The following is a 19,062-nucleotide window of genomic DNA, read 5'->3' as shown; positions in this document are numbered from 1 at the left end:
TTCAGGACACCTGCCGGAACAAAATAGACCGCGTCCGTAAAACCGGCGACCGAATTAACGGAGTGCAGTTACGTTAAAAAAGCTTTCATGCGCACAAGTTGACGTTGCGGAAATACTGACATTTGGCAAGCAGCTGCTGTTGTCCGTTTTAAAAGTTGACGTCAATTGAAATAAAAACTCTAAATTTGGGGCTTAGATCCCCCTTAGCGGCGATGTCGCGTGCAAGAAACTTTTCGACCTTCCAAGACCTTTAAAGCGAAAACCAAATTTGTTTGCGGTCATAAAAATTGCGCCCAAATCGCTCTTGGTGTTTTCGGTTACTGTTTCATGTCGCCCGTCATGCCAATTAGTAGCCAATGTCCTGAGCTGTGTGGTCGCTTGGCGCAATTTTGTACAAATTAAATAAGTATTATTTAACATCGTTTAACAAAACCAATCCCGGCAGCGAACGATGACCCCACTAACGGTCAACTGGAATCAGTCCAAATAGTCGGCCTCGTTTTCCTGACGCGTGTTTATCTATTGTTGCTGTTAAAATAACGCGCCTTGAACGTCAAAATTGCCGTGACGCTGAGAAATACTGCCGACCAAAAGTTTGTTCCGTTTCGGCGGCTTTGTGATCTTGGGGGCCAAGGCAGCTGTCGGTTCAAGACCGCCCGATCTGTTTTGGTTTAAAAAGTGAAAGCGCCCCACCTCTGAGAAATCGCGTTCCCCAAAACCACAAGCACCGGTTTCGGAAGCTATAAAACGTGTAAGGTCACCCACTCCCGGGGTATTCTGGCAACGGCGCCGAAGGGAAACGTTTATTAACGCGTGTATGCGATTAGATAACGTGGGTGGAAACTATTAATTAATAAAACACCAACTGTTTTTTTTTTAATTGCAGAAAGCAAATTAGTTTAACAAGCAACACCCATTATTATGATAAACTTTAATTTAATTAGCGCCGTTGGAGTTTGCTTATTATTTTTCTCACGGGTGGAAGCCAGGATTTTCGGCGGCCACGTAACTTGGCGACCAGTGGCGGCTTCCAGCACTCAGGTAATGTAATTACATCACCCGTTTTGTTGCTTGCGTAAATTAAGACGTCTGTCTCTAGGTTTGCGTATCCCTATATGAAGTAAAGGCATTTAAATATTAGGCTAAATGTTTGACGTTTATTTCAGGTGTATTTGGATGTAACGACATTTTACGAGGGTACAACTTGTACCCCTGGTAATCTGCTGGAGGTACCGTTATGGTCGTGCAGTACTTCCTGCACCACTCCGAGCTCTCGGCCCAGTCAATTAGGAACAACCTGCGGCATAACCGACACTGAAGACAACTGGTCGATTAATCACTTCCAGGACACTTACACAGTTTCAGCAACCGGGCAGTTTTCATTAACGTGAGTGTTGCATGTTTTTGTTAAGTACTAAAAAAACGCTATAGCTAGTTATTGTTAAGTAAGAAAATCGCTATATAGCTAGTTACACAGATTTTTAAAAATACAGTCGAAATTTATTAGTTTAAACCAGTGATTCTTGTGTACAAATTTTGAAAGCGCGTAACGTTTTAAAAAATTAAAAATTAGAGTTCGGTTATAAATCGCCTTTATTCGCAGCTTAACTGAAAATGTCGGTTTCTTCCCGCAAACCAAACGAACGTTTTTGTCTTCCTTTGACAACGGGATAAGATCAGACACCGGAAGACCAAACTATTCTCCAGTGGTGACCCAGGATCCAATTATCAGGTAAGAACTATAAAAACTCACACCATAAATTTGTTGTGCACGCTTCTTTTCATGACGTATTTTCAGAATCAAATCTGGTTGCGCAACAACTATAAAAATTCCGGTGACTGATAACGACGGTGATAACTTATTCTGTCGTTATGCTACTGGGGCCGTAGAATGCGGCGATTTCTGCACTGGAACCACCTCAGCTATCGCCTTAGTTGGGGTACAGTAAGATTAATTTAAAAATTTCGACATTCATTGTGATAAAGTCTTCCGCGGCGGGAGGTCCCACACGGCGATAAGTCATCAACGTTTCTGTAATGACGGTTTTTGACATCTTTTGGCATAACTGTTTGTAAACAATGTTTCGTGAAATAGATAGATCTACATGATCTTAGTTTACTCAACGGCCACTTGCATATTTTAATATATTGTGGAATTTCGAGGGATACCATTAGCAAATACATAAACCATATTTCGTAATCGTGACTTTAACAATGACCAACACGTTTTTTTGGTCGTGTTATATAGTATAGGGTGGGGGAAGATGGGACACCGTTAGCACATAATATCCAGATATCCTGATCGTGTTTTAAACAATCAACAACGGTCTATGAGAGTCATGAGGACATAGTTTCATATTTCTTTGAATGTTCTTTGCTTACTGCTAAATGGGACGAGAAAATAGAGTTAAAAAGTGTCCCATCTTCCCCCATCCTACTATATAGATTTTTGTGTTTTACTAAATGGAACTGATGAAGAGAATGGATCATCTTACCCCAAACTACTAGATTTATTTTCTGTAATTTCGACAGTATAATGTATTTGATTGGTTAACAGAACACTTGCACTATCACGTACGATGGCACTGCCGGTGCATCAGACATCAATGTGGCATTGATGATAGAAGATCGACCGACATCCACTCTTACTGTGGGAAGTAGGAGTGTAACTACAAGTGATACGATTACTGCAGTTCCGCTGCAGTTTACAATAAAAAGTCAGTATGTTGTGTAGACCTGTGCATATTTGAGAATATTTCATTAAAATGGGCTACGGTTAATAACATTTACATACAGTAACTGCAATGACAATTATAATTAAAGGCATAATTTACGAAATAAATATTGTGGTAGTGCGAAGTGTGTGTTTTTAAATTAAGGTTTACTTCATTGCAGTTTATACCTCTGCTGCCTCGTGTAGTGATAGACCAAGTTTCACTTCTGCGGCGCCCACTGACGGCCAAGCTTTCAGCGTTGCTGCCAGCAACATGTTTCAACAAAATCTTGTCGTTTCCTCTAGTACTTCGTAAGTGGGGTCTGTAGTGCTTTTAAAATGCGTAATTTTACAATTATAGGCCATTTGTAACTTCCTCGCGACTTTCATCGCGGTTAACAGTTGATTGAATGACAAGTGCAATTTATAAATAATGCGCGTGTTTCCGGAAGCCGCGACATTTGTTAAAATTCCAACGTCGTGTGACTGTCGCAACCTCAATTCCGTTTTACATTGGTAACACGAAAACATTTATATACATCTTCTTAAGAACAAGCCAGGCAGAAATAAACCTCGTCCCACACACTTGTCGTCGGATGGGAGTGGTTTCGAAACCGTGACTTGTTAAAAGTTAGTTACTCTCAATGAGCCCGTTAAGTTGCGTTAACTCTTTCAAACTGAATAAACGATCCGTATGATATTTATTTCCTACTGATCCGTGGTATAAACAGTCTACACAGGAAACTATATACGCCTTTACGTGAGCCGCAAAACACAATATGCCTATAAAAGAAAGGTTATTTATACGTAGCAATTACTAATTGTAAATTATAAACGGTTCTCAGGCAAATCATAGCTTCGTTTTTGTTTGCATTTTTAGGGTAAATAAGTTTACAGTGGTGGGGCTTACAAATGCCGTGACGTCATCAACGGTGACGTCTTCTGCTGGAAACACATACAGCTATTCCGTCAGTTGGACCGCAACCTCTGAATACATGGGGGCGAACGTGTTGTGCTTCTCCGCTGAAGATACTACACGGTATGTAAGCTGTACGTAGTGTTAGTAATACGTTACTTTTAGTTCGTATATATAAACACGTGTATGAACCTTCCACAGTGAAGAATCGGCCCAGAGGTGCGTTTACGTTCAAGTTACGGGTAAGCAATCTTCATGCGGCTTTTACAGAACCGTTATTACGTATTAAAACATATAGTATAGGGTAGGGGAGACAGGACACCTTTAGCACATAACATTCAAATATCCTGATTCTGTTTTAAACAGGTAACAACGGTCTATGTATAGGGATTGTGGGTATACGGTTCTATATTTGTTTGAATATTCTTTGTTTACTAACAAATGGGATGAGAAAATAGAACGAATAGTGTCCCATCTTCCCCCTCCCTACTATATAAACAATTTTACCAAAATAGATTCCGTTACCACTGCCGCCATCGTCACCACTGTAGAATCGACCACCGTTGACGAAACAACCGCTGACGTAACTACTGTTGACGTAACAACCGCTGATGTATCAACCGCTGACGTAACCACCGTCTCCGCAAGTACCGTTCACGTGACAACCAATGCTGCAGGGACGACAACAGGAACCAACCCTTGTCTCTCCAACAACGGGAACTGTAGTGACATATGCACATGGAGTGGTGGTGATTCTTACCAATGCAGTTGCAGTAATGCATGTTGGCATCTAGCAGCTGATCAAAGAAACTGCATACGTGAGTATGAAACTAAAATATGTTAGAACGTATTACTAACAAATATTGAAAATATTTATTTTTTCTCATTATAAAACAGCTCAAGTTCATTTCGAGTGTGGTACTGAGATCACAGCATCTGTTAAAAAGTGCGCTACTAGTGGCCCGATCGCCCTCAACAATTACGACGCTACAAGCCCACCACCGGGGTGCGCCCCAACGGAAAACGCAACTCATAATACTTTTGCGTTTGGATACAATCAGTGCGGTACAATAGTAACGGTATGTATTGAAAACATGTTCAAAATAATACGCGACTCGTATACGTCACATTTTTCAAGAAAATACTTTTTTACTCCAGTACAATACTGACACGTATAACTGTTACAGGAAAGTGCGAGCGATATCACGTACAATAATTCCGTTAGAATGCTGATCAGCACCGGAGCATCTACAATAACCCGGGAATCATGGTATTCAGTCAACGTGGTTTGTTCTTTCCCGAAGTTTGGAAACCTTACCGGGCTGTTCGATCCAACTGATAATCTTGTAAATTTTCTAGCTGTCCCTGGCCTCGGATTTTTTACGTTTTCTTTCAAATTCTTTGTGGATTCTACTTATCAGGTAAAGCTATGCAAAAAAATATCGTCTAAACTTTCCTTTATCGTATGCAAATATGATTATCACAATGAAATTATTAACAGTCCGTATACACCACCGAACCTGTGATTTACCCTTTAAACGCCGATGTTTACTTCGCCTTGACTGCCACTGGTGGTTCGGGTCTCAGTCTCTTCACACAGAACTGCTCAGCGCGTCCGGACGAAGCTTCCTCCTCTGTTAGTTATCCGCTTATTTCCGATGGGTAAGCCTGTTTTCAAATAAAAAGAATTAGATATGTATTTATAAAAACTCGTACAAACATTCATACAAATTCTTTACGTTAAGGTGTCTTCAAGACTCAACGATGCGAACATATACAGCTCCAAACGCAATGCAGAACAGATTCAGCATCAAAGCTTTCCGATTTCTGCAGTCAATTCCTGGGTTAACCAACGAAACCAACGTCATTATATCTGTACGTATACACAATACTACGACATTGCATGGCTGTAATGCGAAAAACTGAATCACAATGTTCTGCTATAGTGTTCCGTCATTATATGCGTTGGAAACGCTCCCTCAACCCGGTGTTCACGTGGTTGTATCAACTCTCCCAGCTCCTCCTTGGTCGGCAGAAGACGACGTTTCGTGGATTCACAAGAACATGACAGGTTTGTTGCATTTGTGTCGGAGATTGTTTTTTTGAACTTGTGAAAAACAACCCCTATTTTGTTGTTATGCAATATCCAGAAAGTTAATGTCACTTGCTACTTTAGGTATCGCCGAGACACGCGACCGGTCCAGACAAACGAAACTGTCATCGAAACATCCGCCCAGCTACTCACCAGCACTAGGTTTTTGGTCGTGGAAGAAAAACAAGGTAAAACTGTTCTTTTATTAATATAGAAATAAATACAATTAACGTCATTTTGCTTTTACTTTTCAGCCACCGAGGTCTCGATCAGCTGGCTCTTAATTTTGTTGGCCGTCGGGGCAGCAGTTGGAGTTGCAGCGGCGCTTGGTATTTGCTGTAGATTGTGTTTCATTTGCGCTGTACGAAGACGGACAAGAAAGGGGCGAGACGCCGAAGGTCGATCGAATGATGCGTTTGAACCAGCGATGTGACAAGCTTGAAATGCACATATTTTTATAAACTTTTTATTTCTTAGATCTTAGTTTACAGTTCAATGGTATCTTTATTAATCAAGCCACATTCAGCACGAAACACCGTGTGTAGTTATGTAGTTGCACTAAATCCTTCATCGAGAAGAGTTGTAATACACACATGCGCGCATATTTGACAGTACACCATTAACTATTTAAAAAAATACGTTCCCATTAAGTTTTGTACTAATTCATTTTTATTTATAAATGCGAACTGTTAAATAGAAATCCAAGGAGAATAAAATGATATCGATACCGTACTTTCTGTTTAGGGAATTTCCCATTCATCAAAACCCGTTCCGCTTGTTTTCAAATTTTCAAATTTTATTGTTTACATGCTAAGTCTGCAAAAACCAAAAGCAAACAAAGTGGATGTAACTTGAGACACAATCTTGCTACAGTTTTCTTTCGTTTCTTGTAAAGGTACCACAAATTACAATAGCGTGCAAAGAAAACACTTTAAGATATAAAACAAAGCGTGCGCTGGTGCACACTGCACAGTGTCAGTATATAAGTTTAAGCTGTAACAGCTTCAGTTACTTTTTTTAGCTTTGCAGTAAATCTCCAAGATGCTTGGATACAGGGTTGTCCGAGGCACTGATTGGGCATGGGATAACCAGGTAGGCATTTTATATCTTTAGTATATATTTATGTTTTTAGTCATTCCGATAATATGTTAATATAGCTCTACTGGTTAAGTTAGTGTAAATGTATCATGGGGGATCTGTAGTGTATGATAGCTGTAAACACGATTTGTTTGTAAACTGTGTTTTATTTTTGATTTATTGGACTTACTTTTATGTCAATTTTTGTAACAGAGTGCACATGAGTTACTTAGAGTTCAATAATTATTGCAAATGTGCTTGCTCTGTACCAGTAGTTTTAAACATTGTAAGTGTGCGGACTGACACATAACTTGCATCTGAGAGAATTTCACATCTTACGCACACTAGTCTAACACTAAGTTACTAATAATTTTGTTGGTTTTGTATAAACTGTTTTTCTTGTTCTCTTCATAAACAAATATTTGTTGAACATTATCAATAGATTTTGTTACATACTGTTCAACATAAAAATGGTCACTAGCAAAGCAAGAACAGTTGATAGGGTGTTTATGAGAAAGAGTGACCCAAGCTTGTGCAAATGTTTTCCATATTTATTTATTATTTACTTTGCTATCAAAAGTGTACTTTTTTTATGAAGTATACAAAACCATGTTGTCTGTTTTGTTTTTCGAACTGTACTGTCCGCCTAGAGTGTAATGTAAGAAAACATAATTAAAGTATTTAAGTTGACATGTACCATATCGAATTCAGCTGGGGTGTAAAAAAAACGTTAAAACTAGTTTTGCGCTTACAAATTTATGCTTAATATCTATTTTTTGTTACTGAAAGCCAACAAGAGTAAATGTGAATCAGTGAGATGGGATATCTTAATTATTTGAAATAACAAGCCTAACTTAACCCTTTGTGGTCTTGTGGGTGAGAAGTGCAAAATTGAATGAATGAATATAACTTACTTTATCCTCGCGTGGCCGGAAAACGACCCATCATTATCAGATGGGTTATTAGTGACCACTGGGTTGAAGCAGTTTACAATTGTAGCAGCGTCGAGCCTTGAACCCATTACCTCTGAGTTACAGGCAGGCGCACTAACCAATATGCCATGGTGCCGGACATTTTGCAATCTGAAACAGGACTTTTTGTTCACTTTTAGTGACTTAGGTGATAGCAATTTGTAAAGTTGGTTTTGTTTGAAAATATAGCCGAATAAGTTATCTACCACTAAAAAAGAGTTATTGACTTCAAAGATTTTTACTAAGAATACCTTTAAAATAGAGATTTTTATTCAATAGGTAACTAGGTAATGATCACCATGCTATATAGGTAGATGATATTGTTGTTTGTCGTATAAGTTTATACTTTTGTTGTAAAAGTTTTATAGTATTCATGTCTTTGTTTTCATATATATATATTATATAATATAAAAGATGATGGTAAAAATTTCATGTATTAAATCGATTCAAATGCATGATTAAAAATTAAAGAATATCGTAAGGCCATTACATTTTGTAAGAAAAGAAAACATATTTTTATCTAAAATTCGTAAAAACTAATTGCCGTAAGAACATTAAGGCATCAAACAAAACTCTTTTGTAAGTTTCAGACTATAATTCGGCTCAGACATAAATACATTATGATTCAATCATGCTATAATATTTCAGGTTTCCTGAACTAGATTTGCATATACATTAATTAAAGTATTTGGTTACAAAATGTTTTACGACATTTGTAGAAACTTTTTTCTTGTATGTCACAGAAACTTAAGAAGTTACAACATGTGTATCTTGTTGTATACACCTCTAAAGGTGTCACGATGTCACTTTATTGGTATTTTTTTCTGTACATTGATTATTGACAACTGTGACACAACTCTAATGAAATCGCCAAGTTTTTTTAACATTTGCAATAAATATGTATTTTTGTTTCTACATTATAATTTGAAAATTTGGTAAGTACATGTTTTTTTTAAATTAATGACTTACTAAATTTTATTAGACTGTAAGCTGATATGACATGACAGATGCGGTTGGTAAATGCAAATTGTTTGTCAGAATATTGATGAATGGACAAGCTGTTTTTGTGGTTCGGGAATGTTGTAAAGTTGGAATATAATCTATGTTGTTTTGTTGGAATGTCGGTTATTTGATATTTAGGTATTGGTATCATGGATATTTAAAAACATTTTCATTAAGCATGAATGGACTGTTGTTGTTGTTGTTGTTATTTGTGTCCAGACGTTGCCTTTTTAATTGATAAAAACAGTTTGTATTATCATATATATAAATGATAATGTGTTTAAAAAAAAGCTGTAAATTCTGGAAATAACCAGCGATATTTAAACTAAGGAACTACATTGAACAGAGATAGTTTGTATGACTTGGTATCTACCTTGTTTAACTTGGTCGAGCAGAATGACATACAGAATCAGTATCAACAAGGGACAGATTAATTGCAAGGAACAGACTACATCACTCGGTCAACCACTCGCTTTACTTTGATGAACATTTCGACGCTTCACGATGACGAATCACTTCCCTTCAGATCTCACTGATTTCGCACTTCGGTCGTCTGATAGGGGAACCAACTCACTCTTCTCAGTCATTACGTGATTGGCATTCAGTACACACGCTAACATGGACGTCATAATCTGCACTGACGTCATGCTTGTCGCGTTACGACGCGTGTAACGCTTTTACCAAACATTGTGTTTAACCGCGAATTAGCTGCGTATTTCAATTGGCTCACCTTGGCTTTCATTATTGAAAGTTTCGGCAATTAAATTTCGGTCTCGTTTTTACTGTTTAGTTTACTCAGTGTATATATACGAAGGGACAGATCGAACGAACATCGTTCACTTCGTTCACCAAGCATGATAAATTGAATCGCAGTGTGACATGCGGCCCTTGGATTGGCGCCACATTTATCAGATTGTGCATCTGGTGGTGTCCGAATGCATGTTTTTTCTGACCCTGCACGCCGCAGAGCAATGACATCAACCCCCTATCTCGCCAGCAGTTAAGTGGTTGGTCTATGACACAATGTCAATCCCGTGACGACCACGAAAGGGCCATCAGTGCTTACGGGAATCGGTTTTCTGTCGAGGTGTCTTGGTTGTAAAACGTTCTCCATTGAACCTTATGCTGACATAAGTTTATTGACACACAACCACAAGAATCGCTTAGGCAAGCTGTCATGTAATGAACCAAAGAGAAACGCAGCAACACGCAACTCGTAAACACTTTCGTTCAATTAAAACGCAGAAACCATTTCACGAATGCAGTATATAATATATTTGTAGTCAACAATTTTCATTCTGTCTTGTCATTCTGTTATAAACAGTGTTTAATTTAGTTTAGAAGTCTTATTGAACAGTAACCGCCGCGTCGCTAAAACTTTAATTTCGTGTCCAAATATTATGAATTTTTGTTAAGCTGTATGCAAATTTCATGAGAACGTCGCCGGCAGCATTATTAAGCAATTTTGTTTCACCGGTGATTTTATTTGCCCTCCAAAACATGGTTGTTATTTTGGATAAAAAAAATCGATTTATTCATGTTAAATCCCATTATATTTGTTTATTGTATTTTTTTATTGTTTACATAAGGACCAGGCTCCGCTGTCCTGCTGTCGCAATAACACAAGCTCACAACAGCTTTTCATCGGCGATTCGCTTTTGAAACGTAGTTGAACCGTCATTGATTTTTATGATCATTCAGGCGCTCGGCAACCAGTTGGTCGAAGCAATATTCATGCCTGGGTAACGAAACTGCTCTAGAGTGTCATGTATTAGGAAGGATATGCCTCGAAATTGACTGTGATTGTTGGGATTAAAATTAAAAACGGCATTTTCGGTTCAATCAATTTAAGGCTTGTGTCCGTCGTGTTTTAAATCTTTCGTATTACCTATTTAAATTGACACCAAGTATGCTTGTTGTATGGATTATGGAAATATGGGATGTTTTGGTTTATGTTTTTCGATGTTTTTGTACAGGCAGTGTCAAATTTCGTGCGTCATCGTGCAGTTGTTTATCTACTAAGGTCCGACCTTGCGATGCAGCAGCAGCAGCTTGACAGTAATTCGATCTTGCGACGGAAGAAAGTTTCAATTAAATCCAGATTTTCCAATCATTCCGCACGCGCCGTCCTGTTAGGATCGGCTGCCCGACGACGAGCTACTACCCCGGGGAATAAACGTCACGATAACAAACATCACGGTCGCTTTCTTTTCTCCTATCGCTACGTGGAATTTAAAGATGGACGAACATCGGACCAATGCATTATGAATGATGCTCGTTCGCAGTGGTGCAGCATACGCGGACATGACCGAGCAGCACTGGTAGCTTTCCTTACGATCATGTCTACATCCCAAGCCAGGCGAACGCTAAGCATTCATTATTTATATTCGCGTCGGACGGCCAATCGACATTCAGAGCAGCTCAGACGACAGGGTCGCACGTTGCCAAGCACACGACGATTTCTCGGCACGCGAAGTTTTGTTAGATTGTCCCGTTGTCAGTCAAGGGTATAGTGTTGTTAGTGTAGCTGAGTGACTTTGCTCCATTAGTTTCATCTTAAAAGCGGCTTAAGACGCGTTGACAAAAATAAAGGGCGCCGCTCCCGAGAATTTTCTCAACAGCGCTAAAATTTCGCTCACTCTTAGATTACGTTACTCGAACCTGTATTAGTAAATGCTGATCCGATTTGTACTTTTCTGTTTATGCCTTGCTTAATTCTGCATCGAAGAGAGAATAGAGTTAGAAGCATGGGACAAAAAATGATTTGTTCACTCCGTCGAAAGGTAGCGGAAGAAGAGTTACTACGGAAATTTTGTAGATGTAAAAACGACCTGTTGTTACCAGGAGTCAGTTTATAAGCTTTCGTATTACGATATAAAAGTATTAATTGGCAGCCTATTATCGGCCATACCGACTTGTATTATCCTAATATTATTCGAATCACTTTAAAAAAAAACTGTGTGTCAACAGTTAATGAATGTGTGTTTTTGAACAGCATTTCAGCTTTTATTTTTATTTTCAATTGAGTATAAGCTGTCGTATCATTTTAATTTACGATATTTTTAATTATCGTTTCCTTTTTTTAATTTATCGACGTTGACCTACAAATTCTTAATCAATTTTTCATGAAGGATAATGGAGAAGGGAACGTTGGCACGGTGGTCGAAATCGGTCGAAGTGGCAGCAAAACGCCTGATAAAACATTGGTCGTCCAGTGGGACTGTGGAACCAGAACTAATTATCGTATAGGCTACCAAGGAGCCTATGACCTTTTAGTTTTTGACAGCGCACCAGCTGGTAAGTGGAGCTGCAATGAATGTTTTATTGAACCACCTCTTTCCGTTTGTCGTAGCACTGTCATCGTCTAATATTTATTACCCGTTCCGATATTATGCTATTGATTATTTCACACAATGATGGTTATTGCGTTTCCTGGATTGATATACGCACCACTCTCGCGCAGAAACCGGTTTTTGTTTATTTTGAAATTACCGTTTAATCTATTTTCGTAAAGTTATTTACGCATAACGGCGTGTTTATGTCTTGCTTGTATAGACTGTATAGACACTGCTGCAAAGTTTATTTACTGTCAATAGGTTACAAAAGATAAAACTTAACAGTCGTATATATAACAGGTATTAAACACCCGAGTAAGCAATGCGATGGATGCGCAGAACGTACAATGATACGAGGTACACGGTGGCAGTGCGCTCAATGCAAGGACTACGACTTGTGCACGTATTGCTACATGGGCGGAAGACACGAGAAAAGTCATCGGTTCAGAAGATACGAAACGGAAACGTCAAGAGGGTAAGTTATAATAGACTTGAACGATCTTTCGCAGGTGGATTGATTATACTGGTCTTGAAAATAGTTCGTCCAGGTTAAAGCCAATTAGGCCATTAAAATTTAATCACCGTCTTCCTTTGATCCTGAATTATTAAAACAGCGAGACTCACTCGCGCGAAGGTCGATTTTACGATTTTTATTTGTATTGAATTTACTTCAGACAAGAAGTGTCGCCTCGCGATGCTGCGCGCGCTGTCATTCAAAGCAAAGGCTTGTTCAAAGGTGCGCGGGTTATGCGAGGTTACCATTGGGAGTGGGGCGAGCAAGACGGTGGGCCCACAAAACTCGGAAAGATTGTCGAAATCCGGTAAATGAAATGTAATTTTATTAACTCAATCCTTTGTACCTGACCACCTTGCAACGTTTTCCGCCATTAAAGCATACCGCAGTTGAAAGCGAGGCGCGTGCCGACTGCTTTATTTAAATTACCTCACGTTGCTTCCAGAGGCTACCAGAGCGAGAGTTACCGTAGCGTCGCGCAGGTCACGTGGGACAGCGGCGGCACCAAGAATATATATAGAGTGGGCCACAAAGGCAAAGTCGACCTTAAGTATGTTGGACCAGGATACGGGCCAAGTTATTACCGTGAGCATCTCCCAGTATGCGGTAAGTTACTTTGCCACACGGGCTGCCAGGATTACCCTATTCTAAATTCGCAATCACCCATAATTGGATGACATATAACGCAACTTTATTGCGTTCTTTCTTGTTTCATGGCTGCTTCCACTCTGGGAATTGATTTTAATTTGGGTTGTTTCTCAAATAGACCACCGCCTGCCTTTAAAATAGGCTTTCAATTTTAGGCAGAGCCACCGTAATGGACCATGCCTCGTCATCCGGGGAACATTCTCATTTCAAAGTTGGTGAGAAAGTAATTGTGACGTTGGAAGTCGAGGTGCTTAAACCAATGTTGGAAGGTCATGGGGGTTGGAACAGCAAAATGGCGAACGTAAGCTATATTTTACATTACACTATATATAGCCGGCACTATGTGTGATACATTACAACAACAACAGCATGACGTGTTGTTTTCATGGTTTTTGGTTGTTTGTTATCGACCTCGCACCAGCTTAACCTTCGTTTCCCAAGTTTTTTTTTCAGAACATGTTAAGGGTTAATGTAGAGTGGGGAAAGATGAGACACCTTAAAACGTAATATTTAAATATCCTGATCGTGTTTTAAACAATAACAGCCGTCTATGGGAGTCGTGAGGGTGCGGTTTTGTTATTTTTTGAATTTATTTGTTCACTACCAAATGCGACAAGAAAACAGAGTGGAAAGGTGTCCCATCTTCCCCTACCCTGTTTTTTTTAATAAAATCCCCACATTGGCGTGTGAGAGTACATCAGCAGTTTATATGTCTATAATTCATAATTTGTTATTACTTTTCCTTGTTGGGCTTATAGTCCAAGTTAACTGTTCCCTTATCTCACACTTGGTCGGCGAAAAGCAATCATTCCAAACCCCACCCTCATTATGAAACTTAATCCTCCAGATACGTGGTAAGGTAGGCGTGGTTCATCGATTAACCACGGCTGGAGATGTCAGGGTACAGTACGACCCAAAAGACTTTGATCTCGCCAAAGCCAAGCCCTCACCTGAAGATTTTAGATGGACCTTTCACCCCGCTGCTCTTGAAAGAGTGATTGATACGGCAGGTACAAAAGGTTTATGAAATGTTTGGTAACAAATAAATTTTAAAAACTGACTTGCGTATAGTAGTGTATCAGATAAATAATTAACGCATGTCGGCGGGAACTGTTTATTGATTTATATTGAAGTATAAGAAAAAATTATTTATTAAAAAAAACTTACCTACTGAGTTATATATATTTTATTCCGTATTTTGGTGACGATAAATTATTAAATTAATATGAGCTTTTTTTCTCACAGAACAAGCGAGCAAGTTTCAAAGTTCACAATCAAAGGCCGGTACATCTTCAAGTCAATCTCAACACGAGTCACTGGTAAATGCATGTTACCACGTTTTTACAACTAATTTGTGCAACTAATTTTACTACTAAATGTCATATTAACCCCAAGTCTAAATAAGTGCTTATGTGCAACGGTGCAAACATACTTTCACATTCAATTCTTATTTACGCGCCCTGTGGCAAAGTGGTTAGCGCGTCTGCATGTAACCGAGAGTACTTTCCCCACCTCCACGAGGATAAAAGAAGTTATATTCATTCATATACATACGGAGTCTAATTTTTTTACCTCAGCCTATATATCAACATGCGGCAACACAAGTCTCTTGGTTTCTGTCATTTTTACAATTCTTTGTTTCTCAGCCACTTGACTTAGGTGACTACTCACTATCGTCAGTGGAGCAGAACGAATCGATGCCTTCCGTGGATTCGGTCAGAAACTCGATGGAAATCGGAACAGAAGGTACACTTCTGTTTTTTACATTATCGCTATGGTGACCAGCATATACCAGTAATGCCGTTTACTCCGGTTTCAACCGGTTTCGAGAATTGCCGGTTGTGGTTGATCAGCGCTTACAGCGTTTGCCTGTAGATCTGAAAAAAACGGTTAAAGGCTCGATATGCCGTCACATTTTAGTGTACGTATCGATGTGCTAGGGCAGGACTGACGTCGTCCTGCCATGCGAGGATAATCAAGCTACGTCTACAGGTTTCCTACATTGCATAACGGCCTACACTTTATCTTTCAGGCAAAACTCCTTTATTGGAAGCACTGGATGGCCCTACCGGTCTTGATCATAAACTGGTAATTATGAACATACGAATACATTTAATATTCATTATCCAACTTAAATTATTGATTTGTTGGTGGGGTAGCATTCAAATATGCTACCAACAGGCATTGAAACTGAAGTGAATTTTTCTGCAACAACAATCTAATGCAAAATTAATTAAACTAGTTGTGTGTCTAACCAAAGTATCATTATACAGCGCTTTGAAATCGTCCGTACGTTTATATCGTCAACACAATAAAGAATAAATACCTCAAACATTATTTAAACACACCAGTGAGAATTTATGTTAAACTTTCAGATTAACCGTCCGTCCAACGGCGTCTACCCTGTTCACGTGGTGGCGCAATATTTCGAGAAAGATCGATTGATCGCATTGCAGAATAAGGGAGCAAACATGGAGGTCGTGGACTTAAAGGGACGAACTCCACTACACTGTGCTGTGGTCGGGTAAGTTCGTTAGTTTAAGGCAGTTCCTTACCCACAATTAATAGACTCTTATACCCGTTATTTTACTGGCTTAACAACTGTCTATACTTTGTTACTGCGTTGGTGCTATATTACTTATTTTCGTTTGATACCGCAACAAAGAAGCGAGTGTTACTGCATTGTAAAAAGTGAATGTGATCTTTATTTATCGCTTCGATCACAATAAGGAAGATCATATCAGTTAAAACAGCGAAGAGACGGCAAAACTACAGTAGTTATTTATTTTTTTCAAAGCACACCTATATAGATAAAGGTGTCTGGGAAAAAGCATCGGTTAAAAGCTTTTAATTATGACGCATTTTAACTGAACCGCACGTGCAAGTACTGCATGGAATTGCTCACATGGGGTAATTTGTTCGGTTTGCTTACATGCGGTAATTTGTTCTATTTTCCACAGGAACAAGCCGCAGAACGTAAGATGGCTGATGTCAGCTATGAAGGAAAGGAACTTACCCGACAAAAATGGCTACACACCTTTGCACAGAGCAGTTATACTAGACCATACAGAATGTTGTAAAGAAATCTTAAGCGTCAAAGCGGAACGAACATTATACGCTAATACTAAGGTACAGTCACTGGTCAAGTGCTCAGCTTGCTTATTTACCCTAAATCGGTCAAACAAGGTGTTAGTAATGGTCAACTTAAGCCTAAATCACATGTTCCCCGGCGTCCCTTACTGTAGGCCCTCACCCTTACATCAGAATAGAGTTAATCGTCTAAACGAATTCAATTAACTTCTGCATAGTGAAGTCTTGGCATTCTCAGTGCCCGGTTAGCGTTCTGTGCGAATTCAGTTGCATGGTTTCAATGTATTTAACTACAGGACGAGATAAAGGAAAACACGGCACTACACTTATGCGTGTCTGGTCATTGCAACCTGGATATCGTGCATTTAGTTGTTGAAGCTGGTGCAGATGTGGACGAGCTGAACGGTGCGGGTGTCACCTGTGTTGCTTTGCTCGTTGAAAAATCAACGGAAAACTTGCTCTCGAGAATTCGACTTCCCCACTCCGGGAAATTATGGAACTCGGTAAGTAAAGTTAAGCGAAGATATACAATCTGCCGCTGTTGCTACCGGGCTTATGTTAGCCTTTTAAATTACTCTTTTAGTAAAAATAAATGTTAGCTTTATTGTACCCGCGTATCACCTGTCATATATAGTACTGCTGAGTAAGGTCGGATACCGTCAGCACCTAAATCCAATATTTTGTATCGTGTTTTGAACAATTAACAATGCTTTTTTAGAGTCTTGGGTCTACGGTTATATATTTTCTGTAAATATTCTTGGTTTACTACCAAAAAGAACGAGAAGAGGGAATTGAAACATTATTATGACAAGTTTATATAAATGGTCTCACTTTTATTACAGCTCCAATCAACAATGCAAAAACACAATTTAGTTGATAAAGATGGATTTGTGCCACGCATTCTTGCCACTCTGTGTTATCTTGTTTTAAACGGTGCTCGCGTCGAAAATGCTGCATCTAAACTTCCCTTTTCTAACTGGCAACAGTGCGTTTCAACATGTGCCTCCAACAGAAGCCATCACACCACCTTGTAATTATTACCTTGTAAAAAACGTAATTTTTAAATGAACCTTATGAATGGTCAGGATTGTTTTCTGTACCATCTTTAATTTAAAGCAAAATGTTACACATCGGAGAAAGGTCTTTAATTGTCTCTTGTAACTTATTTCGTATCGTAATGCAAATTCCCTTACCTCAATGCATATCGCTTTTATTCTTGTATACCAAGGCTATTTTTGTTTACTATGCCTTGTAACATGTTTTCCTTGTTCACAGACGCTGCTCACAAGAAAGTTTCCCCGGTGATGATGAACCATCAACGTCACGTTACCCGTGTAGATCGTGTAACCAAACTGCTTGTGTGAAGTTCGATCCTTGCGGTCATGTAGTCGTCTGTAAAAGTAAGGACGTAACTTGTATTTCGGTGAAGCATCATTTAAGAGCACTTTCCTTTAGACTTATAAGTTCTAAATTATGGACATGTGTGTCTATGGGTAACAAAGGCACTCGGCCATAGAGCAAAAAAGTCACAAAAACAACCAGCCACAAAATGCATATGCGATAACTTATTATTAGAAGACCCGTGGGGTATGATACGCGAGGATAAATACGTTAAACACAATCATTTTATTAGCCCAGCACTTGGCTCAATCGTTTTCATTGTAAATCGATTCTGCATTTAAGTAAAAACAAAGTTAAATAACAGATTTTTTACACTAAATCCGTGCCGTTCTTCAATATTTTATGTTTTTTTGCAGAATGCAGTTATATTGTTAAAAAGTGCCTCCAATGTGGCGTTCCTATCACTAACAAAACATGCGATGGAAAACCGTTGGCGAATGTCGAATCTACGGAGGTGAGTGCTGTTATTAACTGCCCGTTGATACTTTATATTACATTATGTCGCTCTTTGAGAGTCATGACGATAAGGTTACTTAGACAAGTCTTCATTTAATTTCCTAATTTAGTGCTAGTTTAAAATAATGTCTACTAAAGTATTGTACCATTGTAACGAACAATATTTTAGGATTCGAATTCGTGCACGATATGCATGGACCGAAAAATCAACACCGTCCTTTCCCCTTGTAATCACATGTTGTCTTGTCAAGAGTGTTCGAAAATGTTAAAACAGTGCCCGGTTTGTAGGGAGCCCATCGATAAAAGGGTGAAGGTTTTTCCCACGTTTTAGTTGCCGTAATCGCCGTCCGGTTTTCAATGTTATTGGTGTAGTTTTTATATATGTGCAATATCGTCACTGTATCGTTTTATTATGAACGTTCCATTGACTAAACGTTAGTCGTTGTGGAAATACCGAACAGCCCAAAATCATGAAGAGTGTTTACTACTGTCGAAATAAAACAATAAACAAAATTATTATTAACACAAGAAGAAAGTTTGGTGAATTGGAAAATGTTATAGTTTACACATTGTATTATAGTTAGGTGGGGGGAATGGGAGACGTTTACATTCCATTTTTTCGTCCCAATTGGCGGTAAAGAAACATTCAAAAATTATAAAACCGTATCCTCACGACTCCCATAGCCTGCCGTTGCCCCGCCCCACGATGATAAAGCAAGTTACATCCATTTATTCAACTTTGTTTTGTTTCTTCGTTTACAGCCCTTAAACTTATCCATTTTTAATGACCAACTTATTTTCGAGCTAGCTTTGTTGTAGGTCAATTTATTTATTGCCCATTGTTTGA

At 38.9% G+C, this 19,062-nt stretch overlaps 2 protein-coding genes across 5 annotated transcripts; both read left to right on the top strand.

The window, feature by feature from the left end:
* The first annotated feature begins 5 nt into the window (after positions 1 to 5).
* LOC149742918 (uncharacterized) lies at positions 6 to 6,453 on the top strand. The gene is made up of 16 exons (XM_089871878.1): positions 6 to 1,041; positions 1,167 to 1,387; positions 1,604 to 1,732; positions 1,799 to 1,940; positions 2,558 to 2,717; positions 2,896 to 3,025; positions 3,594 to 3,752; positions 3,831 to 3,871; positions 4,145 to 4,447; positions 4,527 to 4,708; positions 4,817 to 5,050; positions 5,131 to 5,291; positions 5,375 to 5,504; positions 5,576 to 5,700; positions 5,806 to 5,909; positions 5,976 to 6,453. The coding sequence occupies exons 1-16, from the start codon at positions 922 to 924 to the stop codon at positions 6,152 to 6,154; spliced, it is 2,520 nt and encodes an 839-aa protein (XP_089728004.1). The 5' UTR covers positions 6 to 921; the 3' UTR covers positions 6,155 to 6,453.
* Positions 6,454 to 6,534: 81 nt separating this feature from the next.
* On the top strand, positions 6,535 to 18,750 carry LOC149742917 (uncharacterized). 4 transcript variants are annotated; one of them, XM_089871900.1, is made up of 18 exons: positions 6,535 to 6,616; positions 6,743 to 6,813; positions 11,903 to 12,068; positions 12,407 to 12,581; positions 12,781 to 12,927; positions 13,066 to 13,226; positions 13,424 to 13,569; positions 14,116 to 14,278; positions 14,514 to 14,587; positions 14,915 to 15,014; positions 15,301 to 15,356; positions 15,644 to 15,792; positions 16,229 to 16,397; positions 16,655 to 16,861; positions 17,201 to 17,388; positions 17,634 to 17,758; positions 18,116 to 18,213; positions 18,385 to 18,750. In XM_089871900.1, the coding sequence occupies exons 2-18, from the start codon at positions 6,763 to 6,765 to the stop codon at positions 18,544 to 18,546; spliced, it is 2,337 nt and encodes a 778-aa protein (XP_089728026.1). In that variant the 5' UTR covers positions 6,535 to 6,616; positions 6,743 to 6,762; the 3' UTR covers positions 18,547 to 18,750. The 4 variants fall into 4 exon arrangements, with proteins under 4 accessions (XP_089728026.1, XP_089728041.1, XP_089728034.1 ...); XM_089871908.1 differs by lacking the exons at positions 6,535 to 6,616; positions 6,743 to 6,813 and adding an exon at positions 10,764 to 11,554 and having other exon boundaries at positions 17,634 to 17,781; XM_089871890.1 differs by lacking the exons at positions 6,535 to 6,616; positions 6,743 to 6,813 and adding an exon at positions 10,775 to 11,554.
* The last annotated feature ends 312 nt before the right edge of the window (positions 18,751 to 19,062 follow it).

This window comes from Ciona robusta, chromosome 1 (assembly GCF_009617815.1).
Source record: "Ciona robusta chromosome 1, ASM961781v2".
Classification (NCBI taxonomy): domain Eukaryota; kingdom Metazoa; phylum Chordata; class Ascidiacea; order Phlebobranchia; family Cionidae; genus Ciona; species Ciona robusta.
This window is presented reverse-complemented; position numbering and strand designations above follow the sequence as displayed.